General features: G+C 37.4%; 1 protein-coding gene and 1 pseudogene across 2 annotated transcripts in view; one reads left to right on the forward strand and one right to left on the reverse strand.

Annotated features, from left to right (window-relative positions):
- usp43a (ubiquitin specific peptidase 43a) overlaps positions 1-12,090 on the forward strand; it is a 117,091-nt gene that overhangs the window by 75,667 nt on the left and 29,334 nt on the right. For both annotated transcript variants that reach the window (XM_077198994.1, XM_077198995.1), the window contains exon 7: positions 8,144-8,306. In XM_077198994.1, coding sequence (XP_077055109.1) covers positions 8,144-8,306 — 163 coding nt within the window. The remainder of the gene's footprint in view (positions 1-8,143; positions 8,307-12,090) is intronic.
- On the reverse strand, positions 6,766-7,431 carry LOC143706996 (uncharacterized; annotated as a pseudogene).

Here is a 12,090-nt window from a genome sequence, read left to right on the forward strand (position 1 = left end):
AGCCCAGAGCTGAAGACAAGAAGCCCAGAGCTATCTAAACCTTTGATTGAAAGCATGATTACTGTACAGACAATACAAAATCTGCCTTCGAGGCACTGATTAAAGTGTTTTAATTAAGGCTTTGAGCAAGAACATACCACAGAGAAGTCTTGACTAAATTTTAAGCATTCTATGCTTATAATTTAGGCCAGACTCGAATTGACTTACTTTACCTAACCTGAGAATAATCAATTATAAGGTTAAAGGTGTTAAGTTCAAAGTAAACACCGCATAACAGATGACGCGTCATGTTCATGTCTTCAGACTCGGATTTATGCGGTTCTATGCCAAAACACCTTTCATGTACATTACTGAAATAAGAATAAACAATTTTTTTTCAATAAAACTATTTCAATAAAATATAATCTTGTGCTATCACACAGGAAGTACACCATATTACATATAATTTGGTGATAAACCAATTACCAATTAAACCAATCTACAGTTTTTCACTGTATATGGGGTAACTTAAAGTTAACAAACTTTTATTTATTTTTTACGGTAGCATTTTTACTTTTTTTCAATAAAATTACAAACATTTTACAGTCTATAGTAGCTCACATTTGGTAGCAGGTACAATGTCTTTACCCTCTTTTCCAGTGCATATACCAAATTCCCTCCCTTGAGATGTGATCGACAGACTAGGTTAGAAGGTCATCTGTCTGAACTGTTCTTAGACTTACATCTGGGTCTCTCTGAAGCTTAAGTTGATAGAGGTTTGGTGAGGTCATGTGTAACTGAGCAAATACACACTCCACTTCTCTGATGTTGTGCAATGCTCTTGCAGATTTGTCTCCTATTGTCTGGACTCTCCAGCCCAGACCAGTGAAGAATTCATTCTACATGGACTGCTCTTTTACTGCCACTTTAATGAATTACTAATATCTAATGTTGTTATTAGAGTTGTCATCTTCCTCAGAGCTGTTTTGTCATCATGTATCTAGTGTGGTGGAATTAAAGTAATAGTCCAGGTTAAATACAAGTTAAGCTTGTAAGCGAGTCAAAATGAATTAACCTTATGGTTCAAGTGCTATACAGGTAACTTAAAGGGTCATGAACTGCATTGTTTTATAATGTTTCCTGGGGTGCACTTATAATGTTAGTATGATTTTTACATCAAAATTGGCAGAATTTAGAAATAAAAGGCATTTTTGCTACCCCGATTTTAGCCATCTGATTTGAACGCTCTGTTTGAAGGAGCGTGTCTGCTGTGAGCATTCAGTGTAAACGTCCACTGCTGTGATTGGCTAACATCTTTACTATTACAGCTCTCAAGGTTAACTACTGGTGAAAAGTGTTGATTAAAGCACTATATTTAGATCTATAGCATTATATTTAGATTGTGGCATGGAAGGTTGCAGTGATGAGCATGTAGCCAATCACAGACATGTTGAGCGCATGAATGATGTGATCTCGTCACTGTAACTCAATCTCTTTACTCTCACGAAAGCTTTCACCATAACTAACAGTGCAAACAGGATGTAAATTAGAGTTTTGTTGATTATAACGGGAGTTTTGTCGCCAGCCACTGTTTGATTGACAGCTCCAGCGATTGTAAAGGGAGTTCTTCGATCGCTTTCTATGTATTTAATCAAAGTCTAAATAAGATTATTTTCATCCTACTAAGAGAAACAATGTGAAGTTGACCGTTTAGTCACTGGTTTGATTTACTGACACACAGACAAAGAACATCTGACTGTAGCTACATGAATCATTATATATCAGAAATCACTGGTCACAGATCATGCATTATAATTAACCGTTACTTGCATGTTGTGGCATTACTGTCAAGGCCATATCATAAAAGTCTGTTTGCAAAGCCTGCACCGAAATTGCGACTGATTTACAAGATAATTCACAGTAAGATGTACCGAACAAACAAGTAATGCTCAACTGAGACATTCACATTGTTGAAAATAAATAACCACATTTCTAGCAATAGGACCCTTTAGGTAATCTTATTTTTAGTACAGTTATCCTGTATCGCTCCTCTCTCCTTGTCATCTCACTAACATTCAGTGTCAGTTTTTCACCTATAGGCACATTCTAGAATGAGTTGTTCTCTGGTCTTGGTTACAATAAAAAGCTGTTTTTGGACTAATTAGGAAGTTTTCAGTTCTGAAAATTACAGGGTATTTTTATAAGATGATTACCTCTTATGTCAAAAGCTCAAGGAAATTTTTATTTCTCAGTTCATGACCCCTTTAACTTGTATTGAACCAGAAATAGTCTTTTAAAGCCTAAGTGGAACACATGACTCCTATAGCAAGGTAATGTCAAATCTTCTCATCTTCAAAGTATTGCTCCATATAGTGAGGTAACAAAGGAAAACTGTTGAGACTGAAGGCAAGCCAGTGGGTGATAGATTACTTACAAATTACTACTTATTTCAAATTGCATGACAAAAATTTTAAAGAGTAATGTCATCTATTACATTACACATTTTAGGTAATATAATTGGACTACTTTTTTATTAATTTTATAGCGCTTTTCCGCTGCATGGTATAGCTCGGCACGGCTTGGCTCGGTTTGCTTTTCCACTGTAGTTTAGTACTGCTTAAAAGTGGGTGGGATTATAGACTGCCAGGGCATCATCGTGAAGGCATCACACACAAATGCACAACACAGGAGCAATAGAGCATATCGATGGAATGGTGTTCTTGTTTCTTCACATGTGGATGTTTTTCATTGCAGGATGAAGAAGTTTGTTTGTTTGGGTTTGGTGTCGCAAATCCAATAATGCTGGTAGTGACTGTTCTCTCTGACCAATCAGTGATCTGCAGTGTTTACATGCCACATTTTAGTATGTCATTAGATTACTTTTGACCTAACCCATTTATCACATTGATTTGAATAGGATAATCTTGTACCATATTGACATAAAAGTATAAAGATAAATAAAAAAATATATTGCCATTTTGATCAACAACATGAAAAATATTTAACATTACATTACTGTGCATTAGGATTTCGAAAACAGGTGTTGAAGTAATTGCAGGGGGTCTGTAAGTCGATTAAAGCTGATAATGAATTAAATCATAAAAAATTGTATTTAAAATAAAACCAATACAAATAAAACACAATAACACAAAAATAAAACACAAAAAGGTGTGACTATTTGACCGTTACCCAACATCACAGAACTGAAATCATGCAAATATTTTGTTTTGGAATCTGATTAAGTAATCCAGATTACAAATAATCAGTTACAGCTAACAACTAACAACCTACAACTAACCATCAATGTTAAGAGCCTTTATTGGCTCCTCCTTTGGCCTTAAAATAAAATCATGGCTGAACCGAAGAATTCTGTCAATATCCAAAGAGGACTGCATTGTTCTGCAAAGGCATCCAAACTGTGGGTTGGTCTTAGTGTGTTTACATCTGTGAAATGTATGTGTGTGTCAGTGAGGGCCAAGTTTAATTATGGTTCTCACAAGCTCACAGTTTCCCTCTTCAATCTGCTCCAGCTGGCCCTCAAATGAGACGATGACGAGTAAGACCTGCTGTGAGTGCGATAGAGAGTGAATCAGAGAGTGAGAGAGAAACTCTTCCATCCTGCCATAAAAAGATGTACATAAGCATTTGCTACTTATCTCATTGGATTGCTAAAGAGAACCAATATTTATCCAGAACTTATTTTGATGGTGTCAAGTATTCGTCAATGTAACTGTATTCATATTATATGTAGAATCTAATGTCTAGGAACAGTCTACAAGCATAGAGTTCAGTCAGACATATTACATGAAATGAAAGGCAAATGACCAAAAAAATCTGCTATTTAGTGTTTGTGTTATTTAGTGTTTTACAAGCTTGATATACACACACCTAAAGGATTATTAGGAACACCATACTAATACTGTGTTTGACCCCCTTTCGCCTTCAGAACTGCCTTAATTCTACGTGGCATTGATTCAACAAGGTGCTGAAAGCATTCTTTAGAAATGTTGGCCCATATTGATAGGATAGCATCTTGCAGTTGATGGAGATTTGTGGGATGCACATCCAGGGCACGAAGCTCCCGTTCCACCACATCCCAAAGATGCTCTATTGGGTTGAGATCTGGTGACTGTGGGGGCCATTTTAGTACAGTGAACTCATTGTCATGTTCAAGAAACCAATTTGAAATGATTTGAGCTTTGTGACATGGTGCATTATCCTGCTGGAAGTAGCCATCAGAGGATTGGTACAGGGTGGCCATAAAGGGATAGACATGGTCAGAAACAATGCTCAGGTAGGCCGTGGCATTTAAACAGTGCCAAATTGGCACTAAGGGGCCTAAAGTGTGCCAAGAAAACATCCCCCCACCATTATACCATCACCACCAGCCTGCACAGTGGTAAGAAGGCATGATGCATCCATGTTCTCATTCTGTTTACGCCAAATTCTGACTCTATCATCTGAATGTCTCAACAGAAATCGAGACTCATCAGACCATACAACATTTTTCCAGTCTTCAACTGTCCAATTTTGGTGAGCTCTTGCAAATTGTAGCCTCTTTTTCCTATTTGTAGTGGAGATGAGTGGTACCCGGTGGGGGCTTCTGCTGTTGTAGCCCATCCGCCTCAAGGTTGTGCGTGTTGTGGATTCACAAATGCATTGCTGCATTTGTGTTGTAACAAGTGGTTATTTCAGTCAAAGTTGCTCTTCTATCAGCTTGAATCAGTCGGCCCATTCTCCTCTGACCTCTAGCATCAACAAGGCATTTTCGCCCACAGGACTGCCGCATACTGGATGTTTTTCCCCTTTTCACACCATTCTTTGTAAAAAATCCCAGTAACTGAGCAGATTGTGAAATACTCAGACCGGCCCGTCTGGCACCAACAACCATGTGACGCTCAAAATTGCTTAAATCTCCTTTCTTTCCCATTCTGACATTCAGTTTGGAGTTCAGGGGATTGTCTTGACCAGGACCATACCCCTAAATGCATTGAAGCTACTGCCATGTGATTGATTGATTAGATAATTGCATTAGCGAGAAATTGAACAGGTGTTCCTAATAATCCTTTAGGTGAGTGTATATTACCATTCAAAAGTTTAGGAGCAGATTTTTTTCTTTTTTTTCAGTAAGGATGCATGAAATTGATCGTCTTGCTTTAGTTTAGGGGTCCAATTTTCACTATTAACTATAACTTTTGCCTCAATAAACTCCTTATTAATTTCTGCTTATTAATAGTTAGTAAGGTAGTTGTTAAGTTTAGGTATTGGGTAGGATTAAAGGATGTAGAATATGGTCATGCAGAATAAGGCATTAATATGTGCTTTATAAGTACTAATAAACAGCCAGTATCCTACTATTATGCATGCTAATAAGCAACTAGTTAATTGTGAGAATTGGACCCTAAACTAATGGTTTATCAATTGATAAAAATGGACAGGATTTTTGTAACTATGTAATTCTTTACTATTTCAAATGTTGTTTTGAACTTTTTACTCATCAAAGTATCCTGAAAAAAATGTTTGATTCTACTGATTCTAGCTCACATTTGGTAGCAGGTACAATATCTTTACCCTCCTTATTTGGTTATTTTGAACTTTCTACTCATCAAAGTATCCTGAAATTTTTTTTTTATTCTACTGTTTGTAGATAGAGATCAGCAAAGGTATACTGCGTTAACATGGTTTACGAGGAATTTTCCTGTGGCCTCATTAACAAAATACAGTGTATTTTTGAAATTCAAAAAATGCCAAAAGTTTTCTGTGATGGGTTGGTTTAGGGGTAGGATTAGTGTAAGGGGATATAATATACAGAATTTACAGTATAAAACCCATTACGCCTATGGAAAGTCCCCCCGTAAACCGTGCGTGTGTGTCGTCCTGCATTGTTGGTTTTTAATCACAATTCAGGATCAAACATCCACTTCTGATTGAAGTGAAAGATCAGAGCATGCCAGCAGTCACCAAGGAAACCAAAGGGTTGTTATAAGATAGATTCAGGAATAAAATGATACATGTATCCATGTTTCAACCATAGCTACTTGGTGTCTACACATACAGATACATACTGTATAGAAAACACAAGTAAGAGAACACACTATATAACACTCGCACTTTCCATTCAAGCCACTTATGGAAATTGAGCTGCAAAAATGGGTCATTGAGAAGTCATAATTGACATCACCAAGAGCATATACAGTATTGACCACCTGTACGTTTACATATTCAGTGTCAGTATACAGTGCATCCGGAAAGTATTCACAGCACTTCACTTTTTTCACATTTTGTTATGTTACAGTCTTATTCCAAAATGGATTAAATTAAATATTTACCTCAAAATTCTACAAACAATACCCCATAATGACAACGTGAAAGAATTTTGTTTGAAATCTGTGCAAATTTATTAAAAATTAAAAAACAAAAAAAATCACATGTACATAAGTATTCACAGGCTTTGCTCAATACTTTGATGAAGCACCTTTGGCACCAATTACAGCCTCAAATCTTTTTGAGCATAATGCTACAAGCGTGGCACACCTATTTTCGGTCAGTTTCTCCCATTGTTCTTTGCAGAAACTCTCAAGCTCCATCAGGTTGGATGGGAGCGGCGGTGCACAGCCATTTTCAGATCTCTCCAGAGATGTTTAATTGGGTTCAAGTCTGGGCTCTGGCTGGCCACTCAAGGACATTTAAGAGTTGTCCCGTAGCCACTCCTTTGTTATCTTGGCTTGCCGGGGTCATTGTCTTTTTTGAGGTTGAGCCATCGCCCCATTCTGGAGCAGGTTTTCTTCAAGGATGTCTCTGTACATTGCTGCATTCATCTTTCCCTCGATCCTGACTTGTCTCCCAGTTCCTGCTGCTGAAAAACATCCCAACAGCATGATGCTGCCACCACCATGCTTCACAAGGATGGTATTGGCCAGGTGATGAGCGGTGCCTGGTTTCCTCCAGACATGACGCTTGCCATTCAGGTCAAATAGTTAAATCTTTGTTTCATCAGACCAGAGAGTTTTGTTTCTCATTGTCTGAGAGTCCTCCGGGCAGGCTGTCATGTGCCTTTTACTGAGGAGTGGCTTCCGTCTGGCCACTCTACCATACAGGCCTGATTGGTGGAGTGCTGCAGAGATGGTTGTTCTCCTCCATAGAGAAACGGTGGAGCTCTGTCAGAGTGACCATCGGGTTCTTGGTCACCTCCCTGACTAAGGCCCCTCTCCCCTGGTCGCTCAGTTTGGCCAAAGAAGTTTGGAACCACTAGGACTCTTCCTAGAGGTGTCCGCCCTGGACACCTCTAGGAAGAGTCCTAGTGGTTCCAAAATTCTTCCATTTATGGATGATAGAGGCCACCACGCTCACTGGGACCTGCAATGCTGCAGAGATTGTTCTGTACCCTTTACCAGATCTGTGGCTTGATACAATCCTGTCTCGGAGGTCTACAGACAATTCCTTGGGCTTCATGGCTTGGTTTGTGCTCTGACATCCCCTGTAACTGTGGGACCTTATATAGACAGGTGTGTGCCTTTTCAAATCATGTCCAATCAACTGAATTTACCACAAGTGGACTCCAATCAAGTTGTAGAAACATCTCAAGGTTGATCGGTGGAAACAGGATGAACCTGAGCTCAATTTTGAGTGTCATGGCAAAGCCTGTGAATACTTATGTACATGTGATTTTCTTTTTTTTCTTTTTTTTCTTTTTTTTTTTAAATTTGCAAAGATTTCAAACAAACTTCTTTCACGTTGTCATTATGGGGTATTGTTTGTAGAATTTTGAGGAAAATAATTAATTTAATCCATTTTGGAATAAGGCTGTAACATAAAAAATGTGGAAAAAGTGAAGCGCTGTGAATATTTTCCGGATGCACTGTATTGAAACAATAAGCCCGAAGAAGCTGTGCTTTATGTTGATTTTATAACAGCTAAGGGGCATTGTTAAACATGGTGCAGAGCAGTGTAAATATGAAAATATAAACAATTAAAAATAATAATATTATTTTTTAAATATCAATTTAACTCTCTGTAAATGTATGAAACATAACTGACCTTTATTTTTGATGGCATTACGTACAAAGTTCTCGTTTTATCACTGAACTGATATATAATTACACACTATTATTTTGCAACACTTTTGATGTTTAAAAAGATGCTTGTTACTTTTTATCTTTCGTAGGGATCCATCACTCCCTCCCTTCGTCCCCATACACCGCAGAGCCCAAAGGTCACAGGTTACCACCCTCAGGGACGTTATCATCAGAATTCTTAAATCAGGGTGGTTCTTCAAAGATCCTCCTGTTACTCTGCAATGTTGCTGGATCTGGCCAAGAAGCTACAAGGTGACTAAACCACTACTTCACCATCTTAAACCTAATGCTACAGAAGGACCCCTTTAATGGTTTCCCAACCTTTTTGCCAACTGAACCCCAAATTGTTTGCTTGAATTCCTCCCTGAAATTTGAATGCTCTAACCCCTTTGATGTATAGTTAAATGCAATATTGCATTATGAAATAAATGTTTTTTTCTCAAGGATCACAGATGGAGAATTGCAGAGTTTAGTTGAGACTTGGGGTTGGAAAGCCTAAAGAAAACAACCCCTACATCCCCACATGTTGTTTGGGAGGGTTTCAAGAAAAATCCTCCTCACTTATCCAAAAACAGACTCCAGCATATTCAGTTGTCAGAACCGACTAGAACTTCAAACGGGGCTGGTTTCTGTGATCAGATGAAACTTTCTTTAAAAAAAATAGCTTTTTGGCAGAAAACCCACAAGATGGGTTTGGTGCAAACGGGGATACAAAGTACACCATGCCCACGATTGAATATACCACTGGCTCTTTAAAGGGACAATGTGTAGGAATTCCTCCCATCTAGTGGTGAAATTGTATTTTGCTTTCAAACGAATAGAGCTCTACAGCGCCTCGTTTTTTCAAATGCGTGTTGCAACTACGGTAGCCGTTATGTACCAAAAAGCTATGACATGATGTCTTCTAATAGCGCTTCATTGAGTTTTCCTTCGGGTGAACAGGTTTGTTATTTCAAACAAACTGCAACTTGACACAACGAACAAACGGATGTTTGACAGAATTGAAAGTTTCCAAAGGCAGAGAAGCGACCAAAAAAGCTAGTAATTTAGACCGTAACATTGACTAAACGTTACCTGTTGAGAAGAAAGCAGGCAAGTACAGCGTCTCTTTTGAAAGCTTTCTCCTGCATCAACTCTTTCCACCTGGAAAAAGCTATCCCGACATTAAACCTTGTTTTTTGCAATCTCCGGTCCTGTGGCTCCACATAAGTATGGTCCTCCATTATAAATAACCGTGCAGTGCAGCCTTTTAAACTTGCCGGGGCCATGACGAGCGTCTCTCAAATATTCTTGTCCACTTCAGCTGCTTTCAGTCACGTAACGCTGGCTCTGAACGAAAACGCGTTGTGGAAATGCGTTGGCCTAGTACTTTTTGTCCCTCTCTGCTATTATAGTTTTTCAAGATGGCGGAACTACATGGAAGCCTCCGTGGAAATACCCGTCCCATGTATATAAAGATAATATATTCTTCGTTTACGAGGATAAGTCAGATCATTGGCAGAGGTATTTGTACACCATTGAGGACATATTTATGAATAAAAATATTGATTTTAGATAATAAAATACTTAAACTACACTTTGTCCCTTTAATGTTGTGGGCCTATTTTTATTTTTATTTTTTTTTGCTGAATGTCCTGGAGATCTTGTTCAGATACATGGTACTATGTATTCTAGAAAACAACAACAGATAAAAAATCAAAACCTGATGGCGTCTGCTAGAAATCTTATAATGGGCCGTGGTTGGACCTTCAATCAGGGCAACAATCCAAAACAAACATCAAAATTAACACAAAAATGTGTCACTGAGCACAAAATGAAGCTTCTGCCTTGACCATCCCAGTTCCCAGACCTGAACCCTATAAATGAGTGGGGTGAACTGAAGAAAAGAAACACCAACATGGAGCTGGGAATCTGAAGGATCTGGAGAGATTCTGTATGGAGGAATGGTCTCTGATCTCTTGTCAGTTGTTCTCCAAACTCATCAGGCATTATAGAAAAAAACTCAGAGCTGTTATCTTGGCAAAAGGAGATCGCAAAAAGTATTTAATAATATTGTGCCAATAATTCTCTAGCGTGTTTTGGAGAAAAGCATTTATTTCATTATGTGATTTACCCCCACTTTCAATTATTTTACTTTAATGAAAGGTTTGATTTTTGCAAATTATTTGTATGAAAGATCGAAAGGATTAACAATGCAGATTTATTTTTACAGCCATCTTTGATCATATTTACCAGGGGTGTCAATAATTCTGACCAAAACTGTACTTTTTAAGCCTGGCCTATAATATTATGTAAAGTACCATGTTTTCATATTTTAAAATTCCTAGTCTACATTGCAGGACCATTAAAACTTGTACAATTATTTTTACATTTGAATTTTGCCTTATACTATTAAATATGGTAGGTTTAGTTGAACTTTTGCTACTTTATTTTTGCTTTGGCTAAAGTTAACTAAATATCAAATTTTGTTTCCCACAAATTTAGTTTGAAATCCAACAATAATGGCTAAGCCATTTGAAGACCTGCCTGTTAATAAATATAATGAATAACTACCATTCAAAAGTTTAGAGTCAGTGAGATTTTTTAATTTAATTGATCACAGTTGAGAGTAAACCATTTATAATGTACCAAAAGATAGCCATTTCAAATAAATCCTGTTCTTTTAAACTTTCTAATTCATCAAAGAATGTAGCACAGTTCACACACACTGTATATTAAAGTTTTCAATTACTTTTAAAATTGTAGTAATATTTCACAAATGTACTGTTTTATATCAAATTAAAACGACTCAGTTTTATATGTAACATTAGATGTATATTTTGTTTAGAACTGTTTTACATATTTAAAGATATACATTAATTTTGTTAAGAAAATGTAATTAATTTATGTGAACAAAATGTGAAGCAGATTGGTGTAAGGCTGCAGCATTCAGTCCTTTGCTATAGTTCTTTGTTCCTGCAGAAATATTATCATGCGATTTAAAAGACCATTTCAAATCCATACTTCCAATATCCAATATCCCAATTGTGTGAGTAGAGTGATTCATTGGAAACTAATTTTAGACCTACTGGTACAAGATACATTTTTAGATTCACAAAGACATTAATTCATACAAGTCAGATCAGTCAGTGCTGTCAGAATCAATAATCCTGGTAGTAAACTGCAGCACAGGAATGATCTTACATGCTCCAACTACAGATGCACTTGTAGACTTGGAATTGAGCCTTTTTCCCCCTTAGTTATTTGATTCACGAGACCGTACACCAGTTATCTTGCCAAGGAAAAATCTTTATTCATATATGTCAGGAGAGAAACTTTTAGAAGATTTTCATGCCGGGTCTATGCGGTATTACTGAGCGACTTACAACTTGCTTGTAAGGTAACAAAACATGTTGCTTTAAAAATGGAATGTATATGTCATGCTTACACATGGCAAAATCCACTTTCCATATTAAAAAAACTATCCTCGGTGTATACATTCATGGTACATTTGCATCAGTGGAAACATCTATGCTCAATGAACATGTTGCATTGTACACACACCTCTAAACAAAATATAGCTCTCTCCCTGTCTGGCATCTGATCCATGCTATCTATAGTCTAACTCATGCTTTCAAACACATGCATGTAAAACTCCATAAGATCATACAACTGATTATGAATATTAATAAAGAATAATAATAATACATATACATAATATTAAATGAAATTATTAAAAGATGAAATTTTAGTCTTCACACTGATACTGGACTCTGGGGAGTGCTGCATCTGGCAGTCTTTGTCCCTAACCTCCAGCTGTCAATCAAAGTCTCGCTCCCTCAACTGTGGACACAGGGCAATGGGTGGAAACAGATGACGGGTATTCCCCTGGAACACCTACAAATGCCAGGATGACATTTTAGAGAGAAAGAAAGAGAAAGAGAGAAAGTGTTTGTGTACTGCACCTTAATGGCAGATGCCTACCAGCCTCTGGACCACATTTGAAGTGAAGTTGCCTTTCTGGTTCAACAATTGCAACAAAATATAAGGGTTATAT

The sequence above is a fragment of the Siphateles boraxobius genome, unplaced genomic scaffold (genome assembly GCF_051911475.1).
Source record: "Siphateles boraxobius isolate OS27281-9 unplaced genomic scaffold, OSU_SipBor_1 41, whole genome shotgun sequence".
NCBI classification, from domain to species: domain Eukaryota; kingdom Metazoa; phylum Chordata; class Actinopteri; order Cypriniformes; family Leuciscidae; genus Siphateles; species Siphateles boraxobius.